Source organism: Sabethes cyaneus, chromosome 3 (genome assembly GCF_943734655.1).
Source record: "Sabethes cyaneus chromosome 3, idSabCyanKW18_F2, whole genome shotgun sequence".
In the NCBI taxonomy this organism is placed as follows: domain Eukaryota; kingdom Metazoa; phylum Arthropoda; class Insecta; order Diptera; family Culicidae; genus Sabethes; species Sabethes cyaneus.
The window spans coordinates 28688186-28707458 of NC_071355.1; the positions used below are offsets into that span (position 1 = coordinate 28688186).

Genomic DNA, 19273 nt, shown 5'->3' on the forward strand with positions numbered 1-19273 from the left:
AAATATAATTTGCGGGTTCGGGTCGGGTACGGGTTCTTAATTTTTGTTTTTGAAACCGGGTACGGGTCGGGTCGGGTATCTCTATTGACCACATTTAACACTAAAGATGGTCGGGTACCCGGGCCCGTCCCGTGCCCGTCGGGTTGCGGTCGGGTTCGGGTATCAAAAATAATAAACTTGCGGGTTCGGGTCGGGTACGGGTTTTTAATTTGTTTCTTGATCGGGTACGGGTCGGGTTCGGGTATACAAATTTTCATATCCGACCATCTCTAACTACGCAATGTATATGTTAAAGAATAATATTTGCTCTTACAACCTACTTTTACTTGCACTTACTCAAATTATTAACAACTTACTTATCCTTATTCAGCAATTTCATGAAAAAAGGATCTATCAAAATTTATAAGTGGTCATATTTTGTTCAAATTTTGTAAACGTATTCAATTTTCAAAAATTTTATGTAAACCAACGCACTACGCAACGTTAACCAATAGATGGATTATACTCCGCAGACGTGTCGGTTTCTATCTCAAATAGCAAGTAAGACCGTATAACAAAGGTTCCTTTCACCACTAGGTGGATTAAATCGGGTTTTTTTTCTTTTATTCGGTCCCGGTTTTCGTCTTTATCCGCTTTTTAATTCTTTTTCTACCCAACTCTCTTCTTTCATATCCCGTTTAAACTCTTTTTCCCGTTTCCGTCACTTCCTCTATCGATTTTCTTTTTCTCTCGCTATTAATCTACTCCCTTTTAAATTCTCTTCTTTTTGTTTCGTATTTCCTTTCTTGTCTCCTCTTTTTTTCTTTGTTCTTTTTATTTTTCTTTTCCTGAACCCAGACTTTCCTCTGTTCCGTTTTTCCTCATTTTCTGGCCCTTCTTCTTTTCTTCGTTTCTTTTTTTCTGTCTCAGTTTTTGGCATTTTCTGTCCGATTCTCGACTTTTTCTTTTACTTGGTCCCGGTTTTCGTATTTTTTTCGGTTTTAAACTCCTTTTCTATTCGTTTCGTTCCGTTTTTCGTTTCCGTCTGCTTCGTTCTTCTACTAATTATGTCCTACTCTTCCTCTTCCTTCCTGTCACATTTTGTTTTTCTTTTCCGCTTTATCCATGTTGTCTTCCGTTTTCATTTTTTCTGTCTTGTTTTTCTTTTTTTTTCCTTTTCTCGTTTCTCCATTTTCATGCTCCCGTATTTTTTCCTTTTCTTTTCACCCGTTTCTATCCCATTTTTCTTCTGTTTTCGTCTTATTTTTACTCCTTTTCTGTTTGGTTTATTCTCATATTTCTTATTTTCTTCGTTTTTTTATGATTTTTTTCTTTTCTCTCTTTTTTCTCTGTGCTCTTCCGTTCTTCGTGTTTTTCTCCTCGTTTTTTCGCTTCTTTTTCTCTCGTTTATTTTCTATTTTCTATTTTCTTTTTTTCAACATTTTTCTCTTTTTACTTCTGTTTCTTTTTACGTTTTTTTCTAACGACGTATAGCAGTCGGCTTACTTTTTTCTGTTGAGGAAGAATGAATACTTAATTAATGCAAAAAATGCGTAATTCTCGTTGAAACGGGGCCACTACCGGTTCAAAAAAAGTTGAATTTTCAGCAACCCTTGAGATCTATATCATGTGAAATTTCATAAATTTGCAATTAAACAACCAACAAATTGCCCGGTTCTGTAAAGAAGAAGAACAGGGCTTTCAAATAAAGTAAAAAATGCTGAGAAAAAATACTATAGTTATCCGGTGATTTATTGATAAAATCCAACATGGCGGCCAAAATCTAAGATAGCCGCCAATTTTTTTCTCGCTTCATTTATAAGTCCTATCTCTCCTCTTTACATAACCGTGTCGTTTGTAGTTTGTTTCATAGCACATTTTGGAACTATCACAATAATTAGATGAAAATGGTGAACCTTGCTACAGATAACTCATTATTTTATTCAGTTAATGCCATTGCACACCTGATTTTATGAATATTTCTTGTAGCCTTTTATTCTCAGCTTTCCAATGGTGGACTTAAAAGGAAAATCGGTTGGGGGGTTCATGACGAAAACGGCGATTTATTAATTAAATCCAATATGGCGACCAAATCCAAGATGGGCGCCAAAAAAAATTTACTCCATTTGAAAACCCTGTTATTCTTCTTTACAGAACCGTGCCATTTGTTAGTTGTTTAATTGCAAATTTATGAAATTTCACATGATATAAGCAGATTGGACGAAAACAAGGCTTTTGCTTATAAAGGGGAGGGGGGCTCCTATAAAACGAGGGCGAGTTCAATCGGCACCAAACTTGAAATTTTTGCTTTTTGACCCAAAACGAACAATCTGACCGAATTTGGTAAAAATTCGAAAAGGTCAATTACAAGGTTGTACTTTTTCTCGGTCACTTGACGTGGAATGACCCGTTTTGAATATATTTCAAAATTCTCTTACAATTTAGGCCGAAAAGTTTCAAAATTCGAATAAAATGTTGTCTAACCATGGCAGGGTTTGCTGCGCTGAGTTTATGCAGATTTTGTATGAGTTACTAATTTACACGGTTTTTACGATAATTTACGCGGTATTCAATGTAAATTTTAACGGATATTATGGGCTTTTAGAATCTTATTCGCGTATTTCGAAATTTATGCCGATTTTTATACGAATTTCGGAATTTACGCTTTTCTTAATCGAGTTTTGGAATCTACAAGGTCGGGATTAACGAGTATTTTTACGCAGTCACTTGAAACAATTACCAGTTTCAATTGAAGCTTGCTTGAGAGATTCTGTTCAATAAATGAAAAAAAAATCAAACGTCGCATTTGAAATGAATCCCAGCCTTGGTAGTTCAACCGAGTACTGATATTCACTGAGAAAATCAGCGACCGTAGCTGTGTTGACTATACCATTGCAGCTTTGAGTCGTAGTTTCCGGTCCGATTGCTAATGTGCATCGAGAAGTAGCCAGTTGACACTGTGTGCACACCGCCGTTCACGGCAGCACTATGCCGAAGACAGAGGATAATTATTGCTAAACTGCCTGAAACTAATCATTTAGTTCAAGTTTTAATTGAAAGTATAGTCTTTCGGGTTCAATTCGCCTAGACAAATCTAATTTTGTATTTTTATTGCCAAATTTGCCGACTTTTTAAATTTAAAATGCTGATTTTTTGTATTTCATGAGATCATTTTTCTGGCATTGTAATATAGCACCCTATCACGCACAAATAGCACCGAAATAGAAATAGCAAAAAATCTGTGTTAGGAAGAAATACTGCTAATGGATATTGCCAATATTTGATGTTGCCATTAATAGGAAGCTTCGATATATGCGATTTGCTTCAATTTAGATTCGATTAAACAACGTCTGAACAGTACTATCCATGTACATTTACTACTTATGGAATTAAAACTAATTATCTTTCTGCCGCTAATTAAAAATAATAGAAACGAATGCTTTTTGATGAAATTATAAAAAAAATCGTCGGTAACAGTAACACACAAAACGACTGCTCTCAATCAAAACTGGCTTTTTTCGTCTGTACTCCTACTGGAACCGATTGAAAGTTTCGACACCCGCACTTTACCGTTACATGCCACTCCACAACAACAGGTAATGACGTTAAGTGGATACCGCTGCTGCTGCTGTTGAATTGGCTATCAAATGAAAGCGAGTGAGTAAAACCTCTTCTCGTAAATTGGCTTATTTAGCGACGATTTCTCGACTCCGTGAAATAATAATATTAATAATAATTTATTACCATCTCGCGCACACTGCACTGTCAGTGATAGCCCGGTGGTATTATGTTAAGTAATTTATGAGACCGTGTGGTCATGATCTGCGGCGTCGAATAAATTAAACCAGAAAAGGTGAGAAAAAAATAAAACCAATCTACAAAACACGAACACAATTTTATTGGCCAAATACCGAAAAGTGAAATTTAATAACCAACCGAAAGTGTATCAAGGTTACCGGAATTCACGCGCTGTTACACAGCGCATAAGTGCGCTTTTCATAAAACCTAGTTAACACTTCAGAATGAGCCATTTATGACTGAACTGGAACAATAAAAAAAGAAACCACTTACCTTAGTGTGCAGGAAGGCTAAGCTTTTGTTCACATTCTCGATCTTGTGGACCCGCATCCGGCCGTTGTTCGGTTTGCCGAGCTTTTCGCCCGAAATGATCTCGAGCAGCTTCAGCAGTTTGATTCCGTCGGCCAGATCGGTGAACAGGTCGTCGACCTCCATTTTGGCCTGGAGGAGCAGCATCCGTTTTCGGGTTGCAGCAGCAGAGCACATCGTGACGTGACGTAATGTTGATTTATTGGCGGGGACACCGGGTGGTATGAAACAAAAAAAGTAGCACAGAAGAGAAATCGATCAGTGGAAATAATAAAAACAAAGTCAAAAGGGTAATAAAACACCCTTTATAAGGGAATGGATACTTGATTTGCCGGTTAAGTTACAGTCAAACGGGAATGAGTCAGAGTTTCATATTTCATTCAATAGCAATAAGCTTGAGCTTGATCTAAATGGAATGTTCGGAAACCACAATCCAGTTTTCAATAGACATCATTTGCATTGAGAACCAACATGGTTAATACTACCGAAGGGAATAATATTGCTCCAAATTTCTTCTCATTTGAACTGATTTACATTTCAAAGTTCATTCCGAGCAGCGGACCCCCCTAGGAAATCGAGTGAAGAGATTTACAACACATCATAAATAATACCCGTCGGTTATTTTTTCCCTCGTTTGGCCGGTGGCTACCAGGGTTTTTATAACCGATCGGTTAACCGTGTGGTGTTCGGTGGAACGGACCTACATATCCGTCGAAACAAGTGCGATGGTCACGTGCCGCGAGACAAGCGGGCACCTCTAGTTTGTGTTTACCTTTATTGTCTGTGCATCGCTTGCGATGCCGTCAACCATTTCCGACAAAACAAAAAACATACATCCATGTGTCCATGTTCGAGGTTCGAGCCACATGGGGGCAAGCAAAAAGTGCACGAAATTCGGCCAAGTGTGACGGTTGTTAAATTGACCTAACCGAGAGGAACGAAAAAGCAAACTTGTCCACCGTCCCGAATCGATCGAATCGACAACCAAAAGTGTACGTACAAATCCAAAGGGGATCCATTTTCGGTCGCTTTATTTACCTCCATAAATCAGATCAAGCGCGTGTGTGAACCCCATGGACCATGGAGGTAAACAGTCGATGAATAAGAACTGTTTTGAATGGGTTTCTCGTTTAGTTTTTTTTGTGACTTGTACCGAGTCGTGAATCCTTTGTTCAGTTTGGTCCTCCGGCCAGCCAGGTGGGATTTGGGCGGTTTAAACGTAGGTACGCACCAGCAATAAGTATTTTCAGTACCACACTCTGTTGTTGCGGTGTGAAAAAATTAGCATAAAATCTGCGTCGATGATAAATGGCCCTTGCACCAAACCAGCCAACCAACACACCTGCCTGTGGAATGGAATGGAAGGACCGGAAAAGCTGCGTCTGTGTTCCATCATCGCGGGGAGTATGAATCAAAACAAGTCTTTTTGAATGTATGCACGAGTAATTGGTATGTGAGTGCGTGTGTGTTTGAAGAACTTATTATACAAACATAGTTTGAATTATGCGTTGGACTAATATTTAATTTAAATTGTTGTTGTTGCACAAAGAGTCGCATCATCAAACTATTGACTATCTAATTAGGAGGCCATTAGGAGAAGATCAAGTTCTATATCTGATAATGGAGCTTAAGATTTAGTCAATAAATCTTTCAATGCTAATTTGAAGATAAAACCGGTTTTCTTCTAGGGCTTCAATTTGATACACCAGATTCAGCTAAATTTTTGAGCTTTTCATAGTTCCCCAGAAAGACAGTCCACAGAACGAACCATTCCCTAGAAAATCATTCCCCAGAGAAAACCATTTCGTAGAAAGTTATAAATAGAAATAGACTTAGGGTAGAGAACTAGTTTTAAGCAGTCTAAGCGGGTCACTGATTGTTTTACCTTATTACAAGCGATGGGTTGACTAAGTGGGGGATATCAGCATACCAATCTTCTTGCTATCTTTAGTTCTTCAAGCTGTTATCATTGGAAGACACTATTGTTGAGCTAAACTTTTGATTTTTCGCTTTAAAAGTTGGAGCGGTGGAACTAATTTTGAACACACCGAACCCATTTTCACCCGCAAGGTGCTGTTTTAAGCAATCCTGAAATCTGAATTTTTTTACGTCCCGTTAAAAAATCCCTCGAACTTTTCCCCCTATTCAGTAAGTTTGCGTTCCTATCTGCGACCTACTAATCGGCATCTGATGCGTAATCGGCATAGCGTATCGGCATAGATGCGTAAAATGCCATCTGTCTAAATTGTTTATCGGGGCATACACTCACCGCACCGTTCGGCAAACGGTATTCGTCGTCTCTTTTATTCTCTGGTGTTCTTATGAAAAACTGCGAGTTTGACGTCTCACTCGCTGTTCATAAGGATGGTGGGAGAACAAAAGAGGCAGACATAGAAGTGCACACGATCACACTTTAGAACAGTGTTGTCAAAGCAAATAACATTGAAACACATCGTTGCTTTATTAAATCACTGAGAAAATCTTCGAAAATTATTGAAAAAGCTGTCTTTTGTGTTGTTTTTAATAAAGAAAAATTAATTATGAACATACATTTCTCTTGAAAGTATTGAACCACGTTTTCACCATAGGAGGTTTCAGTTAATTTCAAACTCAAAATTCTTATTTCCAGAACCGAAACAGTGGCTTGGCACGATAGTTCATCAGTTGCTGCAGCTGCTGCTACTGGTGAACAGGTTCCGTCAATTCAGAATTTGTTATCAGTTTTGTTAGAAAATAATAAAACTTTTGGCTAGTGACAAAGCCTTAGATAATAGAAAAAAAGAGAGTGAATAATATGGTATGTGACAATTGAGTGCTTGACTTTCAGAGTGGTTGTAATCGGTGCTGAAAATTTGATGAATTCGTTAGTAGCGAGGTGGCGGTTGCTGAAGAGCAGCTGAAAAATGTACGTTTTTGGACAACAATTTTTAATTCATCATATTTCTTGTCGGAAACCCAGTAAATTGTGTTTGTGTAAATCAAATATATGGTTGAGTGATTTGTGAAGATGATCCTATCAAAAGATTTTGAAAATATGAATAAAAAAGTGCATTTTCGGATCATTTATGTTCAACTGATTAAAATAGGTAACACTGCTTAACTCGTTCCTTACCCTACAACTGGAAGCAAAATTAGAAAAAGAAGAATATATTTCTCCGTGTCCCCCAAAATCCTAACACTGACGGATTGGAGCTTATGTAACAGCGGCTTCGCCGATTAATTACTTCGAACTGTAAATCATTGCGAAGGCTAATGGATTGTAACCAGAGGTCAGTAAACCTAGCAAAACGAATAAATCTTAGACGAAATGTTTAAGCATTCCCAAAGTAGTAATTTGTGATTTATGAAATGGAGCAATACGGCCTAGTCCATTGTTAAGTATATGCTGTCCTCCCTCGCTACCGCTCCTTTATGGGCCAGAAATCGAAATTTCGGGACAAATATATTTGCGATTAAACGGCGTGTCTTAGCTCAATGTAGTCTTCGGCAACTTTTTGAATGAAAAAATGATGCATCTTTTGAAGGGGTCGTCCAATATTTACGTGTTACTTTAGCAACAATTTAAGTAATAACTTTTTGAGTAATTTTTTCCCCCTTTTTGGTTCCAAAATATTAAAGATAAACCAATTTCAAGTATTTTTTTTGAAGATATCAAACTTCTACCTTTTACCCATTTTCAGCAATAGACCTTTGTTTATAAACGACCCCTCAAATCACATTTCTTCTTGTAACATGTTTAGTTCAACAGACAGCTCAATGTGATGTTCTAGACAACATTTTGCACATAAAAGAGGAATATTTTTGCTGAAGACTGTGTTGCTTTTTCTGCATTAATTAATAAGATATAACTGTTTTTAGGCTTAAACCGTTTGATAAACATGTTACAAGAAGAAATATGATTTGAGGGGTCGTTTATAAACAAAGGTCTATTGCTGAAAATGGGTAAAAGGTAGAAGGTTCATATCTTCACAAAAATTACTTGAAATTGGTTTATCTTTAATATTTTGAGACCAAAAAGGTGAAAAAAAGTTTACTCAAAAAGTTATTACCTTAATTGTTTTTTAAGTAACGCTTAAATATTGGACGACCCCTTCAAAATATGCATCAATTTTTTATTCAAAAAGTTGCCGAAGACCACATTGAGCTGAGACATGCTGTTTAACCGCAAATTCCGCTGTTTGAATTTCCATTTCTATTTCATGCTAGAAACGTTAACTCAATTCAAACACTCATTTTTCAAGTTTTTCAAGCTATAGAGCCCACAGACAATTGATGTTATAAAAAAAATTAACTCATATCCTACAAATTATTTTTTTGCTCCCCGATTTTTCAAGCCAATTTCCAAGGGGTGGGTGACAAAAACTTTTAAAATGATTTGCTAATTGTGGTGAATCAACCTCGCCAAGTAACTTCTTGGCCACAAACAAAGCCCGTTGAATTTTGCTTCGACAGTCTAACGTATCTAGAACAAGGAAGCGACAGCGATCGGGAGGTAAATTTCCAGGTTGTACCAGGGCAAACTATGCATGACCAAACGAATGAATCTGCTCTGCATTAGTTCAATTCGAAGTTTCCAATAAAGTATATGCGCAGAGTTCAAATTAGGCGCCCATCTTCCAGAAGGGGACGAACCCAAGCACAATACAGTGCTTTTGGGCAGTACGAGTCTTTAAAATCTCGTTCAATTTTTTCAATAATTTCATTTTTCAATCAGGTGGCGAGTCACTTTTGCTGTCCGAAGTATGCTTTTTCCAGCCATCATTTTGCAATTTTCATCGGTCCTAGTCAATAACGGAGATGCAGCACACGGGCGGTATGCTATGCTTATGCTTATGCTTAAATCAGTTGGCGAGTCACTTTTGCGGTTATCATTGTAAGCTGACGACGAAAGCTAATTTTGGACCGAGAATCAAACCAACATCACAGACAAACAGACATAACACTTGGAAGAAAAAACAACGAAAAATATCGTACCACCCATTTTGCCTGAACACTAGTACCATCTATGATCGACATTCCCAAATATCAAATAGCAACAAGAGTATCCCACGAACTAGCAAGTATGTTGTTATGGGGCATACTCCTTCTTTTGTTAAAAAGCGCCACCTTGACCAAAACGGAGACATTCCCAACTAAGCCCAAATTTGAAATGACGGTTTAATCGGTGCGAAGAATGGAAAACGAGTGTTATGTCTGTTTGTCTGTGCCAAGATCATTCACATGCTCAACCGCGCAAGTTTTCAATATCTGACCGCCAATTTTGTAGCGGAAAACTATGGGTCATTGTTTGCGGTGGAACGACATACTTAACCTCGCATTAAGTGACGCTTAAAGTCAAGTTATTCACTTTGTACCAATTCACAAACGTATCCAAGAGAAATTGAAGACGATGACAATCCTAAATTGTTTCATCGATCGTTAAGTAGATTTTAAAATCCAACCTCTTTCAAGGACAGAACAAACATCGGTAAAGAGCAAAATGAAGAAAATGAGTCGCAAGAGGCTGCCTTGCGGGACACCAGATTTTTTCGTGAAAGGGTACGATATCTTCAGCCAAGTTCCACTTGCACCCTTCGCACAAATGGCAAGCAATACATTGGAAATTATACTTAGGGTTCAAAACAGAGGACAAAGTCGTCAAAAAAGAGGAAGATTTTTTACGAAGGAATCACCTATTCTTACGTTTATTCGTTTATCTAGATTTACTGACTTCTAGTTACAAACCCTTGGTCCTCGTAACGATTTACACCTGAAAACCTGAGATTCAGCAAGAGTTACAGTCGAGTTAGTGTTATTACTGAAACTACAGATATTCTACCTAGTGACGTGCGACCAACTAATCTATAATAATTTTCTAAGAAGTATCTCATCCTGGTGCAAAATTTTCTAGCGACCTTCCATTTCTGGGAAATGGTTTTCTGGGGAAAAGATTTCTGGTGAATGGTATACAAACGTTAAAGAAATATGGAGCTTGTCTTTGTCTCACTTATGTTATAGAAACTGTAACATATCCGTAACTCGATTTATCTATCTGAAAAAGTTGAACCTCTAAACTCAACTATTTTAATGCTTGACATTAAACTACTAAGAGTGGTATTTTTCAGCCTAATCAAGCATAATTCGTCAAAACTCATTTCGCTTAACTGAATCGTACGCCGCTTTGAATTTTACGAATAGGGTAGGGGGGAGCGAATCTGTAAGTTAAACTCTCGCAATGTATTTTTTCAATGTTTTTCTTGGATTTTAGTCTATTAAAGTGACATCAAAGTGGCCCGTATTTTCAGAGTACGATACAAAGGAGACCTCCCAATTGGCCTCGAGATGTCGTATGTTCGAATCTCAGCTGGGAGAGGCTGTTAGAGTCAATAGGATCTTAGTAGCAACTGGCCCTGCAATAGTCCTGTACTCTAACAGCTGGCTGCGAAGTCTGTCGTATGAAAACAGAAGGTCAAGTTTCGATTACGGAATGTAGCACCTAAGCTTTGCCTTTTGCAAAGGAGAATATTATAGTTGTAGCTGCCAATGATGATGAGAACTGTGAATTATCGATCCCTCTCCGTTCTCAACAATTGGTATTATATTACTCGATCACACATAAAAATTTGATTAAGGATCTAGCCCTAAAACCGAGTAAGGTACATCTCGTTCAGGAACGGCAGCCGAATGGCACGCCACAACGTCTAATCTAATTTGTGGTGAACAGACCTTAGATCAACTTAGAAAAGATCCACCTTTTACTAAAAAAATTGTATAATTTAACAGCTCTAGACTAATTTTATGTGAAATTACGTAAAGTCTCTGTTCCATATTAATAACTCAGTAGCGACTGATACCTTGAAAGACAATATCATATGGATTTTTAGTGGGCAGGCCACCTGAATCACCTGAAAAGCGAAGTGAAATTGAACCTTTTGCATCGAGCGCAGTCTCTGCCAGCATTTGCATGAAATTCAGCCTAACGATAATCTTCTCGCCACTGAAAGATAATTTACTTCCTGATCCTATTTCTCCATCAACGGAACGCACATAAGAAAGTATGATGGAAACCCTCAACTCGCCTAATACAGTCGAGTATCGCTGTTTTGTCGATCATACAATCAGTTTTTCCCGTCCATAGCAATGCTCTCTGTAGCAAGCCTTTGATCCTATCGCGCTCTCATGCCTGCTTTTTACCTTCAGAGCTCAATAATGGAGCCGTGCAAGTAGCAACGTAAAAGATAACCACTCCATGCGCTTTTACTACCAAAACGTGTGAGGACTACGAACAAATGTAGATCCATTCTTCCTGGATGCAAGCGAGTCCGACTACGACATGCGTTGAAGAATGTTTATAAAATGCGCAATCGCACCGAGCATAACCCCTCGAACAGTATAAAAACCCGTGACCTGGGCGTTTGATGTCTGCGGTTTGATGACTTTAATCAATCAAAGCTTCGATGGTGGGACATCATTCCTCAAATGATGGGACATTTCAATGGAATAGCCAACAATCTAACGAAACTGTAACATCCATCAGTACCGTTTTTGAGCTTTTGATTACTCTCGACGCAGACTATCCTGCTTTGGAGGTTCGGTTGAATCTCCCAGCGCCGATTATATTTGAGGATTGAGTATTGACGACGCCGTCGAATATTTTCAGCAAATCCGACGCTCACCCGCGTTCTCAATGAGCACCCAGTGGAGTTAATAATTCCTTTTCAAACTTCAAAATAAACTAGACTACAGGTTGTAATAAGGCGCCTCCATACAGACTAAAACGGCTAAGGGCTAGAGAGATACTGTCGGAATTGTTCTCAATACGCAGTCATCTCTGTGCAGGAATCCAAAGCGATTCAGGTATTTCGAAAATTCTAGAAAGAAAAAAACCAGCCTGCCAGTCTTATTTCATTCTGGGGAACAAGTCGCTAACTCCGAATTGGAAAAGTGTGATCTTTTTGCTCAACACTTTATGAATTCGTTCAATGGAAGCTCTATCGCACCTAATCAAGTCATCATTGCTATCAACGATTTTCTAGTTATGCTTCTCAGTTCCGCCCATTTCACATTAGTGAATACATCGTCATGTCTGCTCTCCAAAAGTTACAGCTTTCATATGCTCCAGATGGCATTCCAGCGTCCATTCTGAAGTTGTGGTCGAAGGAGCAGCTTGCTCCACTTACGAAATTATTTAACAGGTCACTGCAAGAGAGTGACTTTCCTGAACTGTGAAAATCCTCATTTATATTTCCTGTTCACACGAAAGGTAATAAGAGAGACGTTCGGAATTACAGAGGCAGCAACTGGCTACGCTGCTGTTCAAAAGATTTTAGATCATTATTAATGCGGCGCTTTTCGGTTCATGTGAGAATTACATTTCAACAATTCTAAGCGGTCTGTTGCGAAAAATTTGACCGAATTAGCATCACTATGTGTTCACACAATGGACAACGATGGACAAGTCGTTACTATCTTCACTGGTTTTAAGGCAGCATTTGATCGAGTGGATCACGAAATTCTGTTGAGCAAACTATAACTTGAGAAACTTGAAGTCGACAGATCCTTGATCGCATAGTTCAAATCCTATTTGACAAACCGATCGCTTTGCGTTAAGATAGGAGTTTCTCGTTCTGAAATGTTTACGACTGTTCCAGACGTCTCCCAGGGGAGTAATCTTGGACCCCTTTTGTTATAGCTTTTTATCAGTGAGCTTTTTGACATACTGCCATCTGGATGCAGCCTACGCCGTCTACGCCTGAATTTACGCCGACGACGACAAAATCTATAACATCCATTCGTTATAAGCAGAGTTGGTTCTCCCGTCATTTAGCACGAACAAGTGCAATGTGATAACCTTTCATCGCCGTCAGAAACCGATCATGATGCTTATACAATTTCTGAACACATGCTTGAGCGGGTTAACCAGATTAGAGATTGAGCTGACTTGCAAATCTCACTATAACGATATTTTGTCGAAAGCTAACAAACAAAAATTCAAAATCTTCGAACACAGCCGCGACCCGCTGTGCTTCCGGGCGTTGTATTGCTCGCTAGTCCGCTCAGTTCTTGAGTTTTTTTTTTTCATCTGTGGACTCATTCACTGCGACTAGTATAGTTGATCTATTGTGATATCGACCGGGTGTTTGCTGCTCTCCATTTCTTTTTGCAATAATCGCTATTGGGTGAGCGATATGCTTATTAAATTTTATGCGTGCTTGTGTGTGTTGGGGTTTACCCTTCCTTCATAGCTTGATCTACTTTACCCACTTATTCCTCGCTTATAGCCGTCCCTGGCGAGGACTCATTCGTTCCTCTGACCAGTACACTTAACTATAGGAGGGACTTTTGCACTGTAAAGAGGAATCAGTGGGTAAATTTAGAATTCAGCATAACGGAAGGGTAAATGAGGGGGGCCTGAGAATAAACCCATGCTAAAGTGATACTTGACACCGAATGGCTTGATTCTACTAAGATTCGAACCCACGACCACTCGCTTGTCAAAGCAGACTCGGTAACCTTGCGGCTACGTAGCCCCCCCATGTAGTGAATATAGTTGAAGGTACGTTAAATTGAAAATTCCAGTTTCGTCAAAAAAGGTAAACCTTCGTCATGCAAACCCTGTCACACATTAGCTGCTTTCGTCATTGACTTAACGAAATGAACCATTCGTTCCCACGATCCACCCATATGCGAAGCGTTCGTGGTTGTTTTAGTGAATGCTTCCGGCATCGTTCCATTCAATTTTCTCTTATCTGTTCCTGTAGTTTGACCGATACTGTCGAAGCATAAAGTTCGGTTGAAAGTATATGTACAACCTCTCCGCTCTGCGAACAACGCCAAAGTTGCTTCGTCTGAACCTAGTAGGTATGAGTGATTTGAACACTTTCAATCTCGCGTAGTTTAATTGTCTCGTGAATCACGCCAGACGAGCAAGCGTAAGTGGAGTGATCAATGGAATTCTCGGTTTTGCATCCATGTGATACTATTGATTTCCGTGCACCATTGATACCCTCCAGCGATTAGCCTCTCGACCATCCAAAGTTTTAAGATAAAATACAGCTGTCTCACTGGTCATAGTTTCTAAATTTCCGTAATGGTACTTTTTATGGAAGAAGATTCGCGATGAAAACCTTTTATGTCGAGAAAATCGGTTTTGAAGTAATGCAGTAATTTCATTTCAAAGAACAAATTTTTTGGATTAACGAATAGCTCTTTAATTTTGAAAATTTCGAAAATCATATCGATATCTGGGAAGTACTTGAAATGGAGTTGATCTTTATAAAAACCTATGTTAGTCAATTTCCACACGGTCAAATGATGCGTCTTATGTCTCTTCTGAGTCAACACAGATACAACTGACTTTCAGAGCGTTTTCAACATAAGAAAAATAAAAACCAATTGTCCTCGCTTTAATCAGTTTACCTCACGACAGCCTGCGGCTCGGCGCGCCGGTGCCAAGCGGTTGTCACTCAAAATGGCAAAATATCAATTAACTATATATATACGAGTGGGGAATCGGACCTGTGGACTTACCTTGACTAGGAACGAATTCATCCATTTTGTGAAGGTTTTCTTCTGGATGTGCAACCGCTCCTCCTGCAGCGTTTTGATCCGCTCATTCTCGAACTTGTAGATGCCCTCGCGTTGCGTCATGTTGGACCGTTGCTGTACCTGCGTCGCATACCCGCCAGGCTCATACTGCGAACCTACCGAGAGAGAGAAGGAGATAAAGAAAAAGTTGACAGAATTAACCGACAATTAATGAGTTTGTTTATTAAAAGCGGGCCGCAGCAGTAAAACGGCCGAGAGTTTGCGTGCTTCATTCGATTTCGGCCAACCCCGCTGCTGGTCTCTGTAGGAATTCCGACGAATTTAATGAATTCGGACACTTTACCGCCCTGAAGAGTGGCCACCTATCTGCATACAGGGTGACATCAGTGTTCACGTGAAATCGCCAAGAATCACCAAGATACGAGCCAGATAGGGGTGACCCTCGAAATGGAAAAAAACGCGCAATCGTGCTCTGGCGGCGGCGAAGGCGATGACGGCTCAGTCGCTCGTGTTGAACAAATATAATTAATCTAACCGTTAGTGCGAAACGAAGCGACTTTAGCCATTCAGCCAAAGCAAATAGAACTGTTTGCGATCGCGCCGGAAAGGCGCAAAACCAAGTTCGGCCCCAGCTGCTGCACGCTGTGCTGTGGGATGTTAAAATGAAGGCAAAAAAACGGTAAAATTTCATTTTACTTCATTTAATAGTGCAAAAGTTGCTATTACGAATGTTTCGTATTTGGTACGAGAGCACATTCGTAGCACATTTCGCACTGGAATGCATTTTTAAAAATAGGAAAGGAAGTAAATTATATTTCTATAGGGATTACCCACAGATTGCATTCATAATAAGTAAACCTCTAATAACAAGCATAAATTGGTTGAAAACTAAACAAATCCTCAGTGCACAATACCACAATTCCATCTGCAATCAAAGTTTATATTCAAATCGATTAGAAAGTAATAAACATAAATACATAACGACAGAAAATATAACCCCGTACTTATTATCTCCCGATTGCACTTGGCCCGAGTGTCACAGCTGTTAGCAATTTACGACAATCGGTCGGAACCATCAAAGGTAGGAGAGAAATTTTTGATAATTGAACTTTAAGCCGATTTGATTGCAGTAGCGATAAAGTCAATGCACTACATGGACTAGGGTACGATTGAACTGTTTGCAACTGTTTTTATTTTTATGGAAGACTGATAGTTCAGATGCAAGTTGGCGAAAAAAAACAATTATGTAATTTTAGCGATAAGTTAGCGTCGTGACGCCTAATTAGAATGATTATGTTTGCTGCGAAGTTTTTATTTTTATCCTTTTTGCTGCAACTCTCACCGTGGCCTTGCTTTGCTTTTATCGTATTTGATTACACAACCAAAATTGTTATCTAAATTAGTTTTCTATTTTCTGTCGGCGGTTGCGTTGGTTCGATAAGAAAAGCGAGCAAGCGAAAAAATATCCCACAGTAAAATATTCTGAAATCTATTTACCGAACGGCAAACAGCCATCAATAAAATTTCGGGAATTTACACTTTCGCCTCGGCTCCACCATCCATCCAATTGAACTTGTTTACAGTAGGCAATCAATTAATTTCGTTCTCGACTAGCGAAGAAGGCTCCGAAGGCTTATCAACGGTAATCAATTTTGCACATGTCGACAGAATTATAATTATAATTGATGCTTAAATCCGCTGACCCACTAAAAATGTTACCGAATGCACAAAATGCAACCTACCGGTGACCGGTGACCGGTGAGAATAACATTAATAACATTTAAAGTAACCATCAAATTTGCTGATACAAGCTGCTGTTGATTAAAAATCGTTTACATTCGCAAATGATAAACGAATACGGTTTGCCACTATCGGAACAATAGTCTTCAATAAAAACCCTAATTGCTGATAATTATTGTGCTGCTAGACAGCGACTTTTATGGCATTATATGTAGCTACCGCTCTGAAGCTATTGTGGAAATCCTGATCTCACAGTCCGAATTATCCGAAATTCGCCGTGTTGCAATAAAAACAGTGAACAGTGAACAGTGGTGAGTGAACAAAATAATTATTTATTATGACGAAAAAAAATCAATTTCACACTGCACAGTGTCGAAGTGATCTATTGCAACAATAGTCAATTTTATGATGGTCATGAGCAATACCATACAGAGCAACTTGTATAAAATGTTTATGGCTATCAATAAGCTACCCCAATAAGCTATATTATAAAAACAAATGATGAAATAAGTGCTGTACTTTTTAAATGGTCTCAGAAAACAATACTGAACCACGTTGTAATAAAACCAAAAAATGAACTCATTGCGGTTGCCTGTTTTACCCCAATAAAATTAGAACGCGACAGAACATCTATTATAAAAAATAGTGACAAGTATTCCCGCGAAAAGGTGTAACAAATTTACAGCTGGAGCAATACCAAACCGGTCTCATTACGACTGCTTGGAAGCATACAATAATAATAATTGGTTATAAAATATCTGGTATAGAACAGTGAAAACTGCTTTAATGACGGGTTAGAGCAACGCATAGTTTTTCAATTTGATTTTTAATATTATGTAGCTACGACACTAATACTCAGGCTTGAACGTAATATGGATCATTCCACGCGAATTAGGTTGTTGCGAAAGTTCTTTCGCTTGTATCTAAAAAAATAAACTGAATCAAGATTTTTCTTCTGAGTACAATTTATTTTGAAAAATTTTCACGTGCTCCTCGAAGTTTTTTTTTACATAAAACCATTTTTATCATAAGACTTTTTGTGACGAATTTGAGAAACAGCGTTTTGAAGTAAATGACCTTCAAATTTTCATGAAAGACTCAAACAAAATTACATTTTATTGTAATACTGTGTCTCTATTGCAATGTCAAGGCACTATACGCTATTTTGAAATCATATCCACAGGACAGTCAATAATATAGTCGTATTTTACAGTCAGTGTTGCCAACTTTTTAGTTTCCCGCTGTCATTGGCTTGAATCACACAAGTGTTATTTGTACGAAAATGCAAGTAAAATATCTCTCTCAAACATTCAAAACACATTTGGACACATAGGATAAGATTATGTAGAAGTCCATTGAAGTATAAAGAGAAGAGGTCCCAAATGGGACCCTTGGAGGACACCTCGACTGACATGAATCGGGGTTAAGTTTCTTCCATTAAACCTTATTATTTTTTGACGATAATATGATTGTGATATCAGCCACTTTTAGAGCTCTGACTGAATTCCTTTTTTTCAGTTTGAACAGAAGCACTGATGTTTTTAAACAATCAACTGCCTTCACGTGGTTTCAATGATCTATATCGTTACAGAGCAAGTCCACGTAAAATCGCACTTAAAAGTTGGAATCTGAAGTGAGCCTCTCTGATATAGATTGAGTTTTACCAACGCATTTGATAGTAGACAACATGCATCTTACACAAATGTTGACGCAATTTAGATTCAAGATTTATTTTGAACAAGGGCGTATTTATTTTCATGGGTGAAAAATTGTATTACGAAAACTAACGATTGCTTCAAAACTATATCTAAAAATAAGTTGGAGAAAATTAATTCTTAAGCGTGAAGTGAAACTACATTGAATTTTCTATAACTTGTCCGAATACACCTTACTGATTCAATATTCCAATCGTCCCTGACACCCGCTGGTCTAGCATCCACGCTCACAGCTCACATCCAACGGGTATGGGGTCTGACTCGAAGGTATCAGTCTCTGCAAGATTCTCTGCAGAATATTGTTTATGCTGATCCCTCATCCGGCATCCTTACCACGTGACCAGCCCACGCTTCATGGCCGTAGAGTACCACCTGGAGAATTAGCATCTTATAGAGCGCGAATTTTGTACGGAGGTGCAGGCTATGGGACCTCCGCTGGCTGCAAAATACGCAGAAGCCTCTATTGGCAGCAGCTATCCTCTTTTTTACATAATTTATGATAAACCCTATCCTCGCCGCTTCCATCTGAATATGTGTGTGCACCTCTTCCATAGTTCTACGGTTAACACCAATGATATCGATGTCATCCGCCAATCTTGTGTGCGAATCGGAGCATGTGATGACTGTACTGCTTCTCTGCAGGCTTGCCTTTCGAATAGCACCTTCCAATGCAAAGTTGAACAGCATATCGACCGTCCGTCACCTTGTGTCAAACCATCAAACGTCACAAACAAGTGCGTTGTCTCGCTACTGTTCATTTTGTTTAACTGAACCGTACGTCGCCTTGAAGTCTATAAACAAATACCGTTCTGGTATTCGGCAACAAAGTTTCCTGCAACAACCCAGGTTTGCCGTTTTTCAGCTTTATTTCTGTCGACACTTCCATCTTGTTTAACATTTAACAGTGCATCGAAACGATGTTTCCAACACCTGGTCACCTCCAATCGTTCGGTAATCAGGTTCTCTTTCTTGTCGTTGCACATAACAGGAGTTGACACGGTCCGGATCCTGATTCCGTTAATGGTTTTAAACAAGGTTTTCGTATCGGGCCTCCGCAAGAACGCCCTCAGGCCATGTGGATGATAGATATTGATGGACCTTTGAACCACAGCGGACTAGATATGATTTCAAGCCCATTTTTATGTCCAGATTTCAAGTCTAGTTCTGTGTTCAATTTCAAATATTATTTCAAGTGCAATTTGAAT

General features: G+C 38.8%; 1 protein-coding gene across 7 annotated transcripts in view; it reads right to left on the bottom strand.

Moving 5' to 3' along the window:
• Nucleotides 1-19273, bottom strand: part of LOC128744541 (spectrin beta chain, non-erythrocytic 1) — a 232040-nt gene that overhangs the window by 77570 nt on the left and 135197 nt on the right. For all 7 annotated transcript variants that reach the window (XM_053841617.1, XM_053841618.1, XM_053841619.1 and 4 more), the window contains 2 exons: nt 14596-14768; nt 4051-4218 (listed from right to left, as the gene is read on the bottom strand). In XM_053841617.1, the coding sequence (XP_053697592.1) occupies nt 4051-4218; nt 14596-14715 (288 nt within the window). In that variant the 5' untranslated portion in view covers nt 14716-14768. The remainder of the gene's footprint in view (nt 1-4050; nt 4219-14595; nt 14769-19273) is intronic.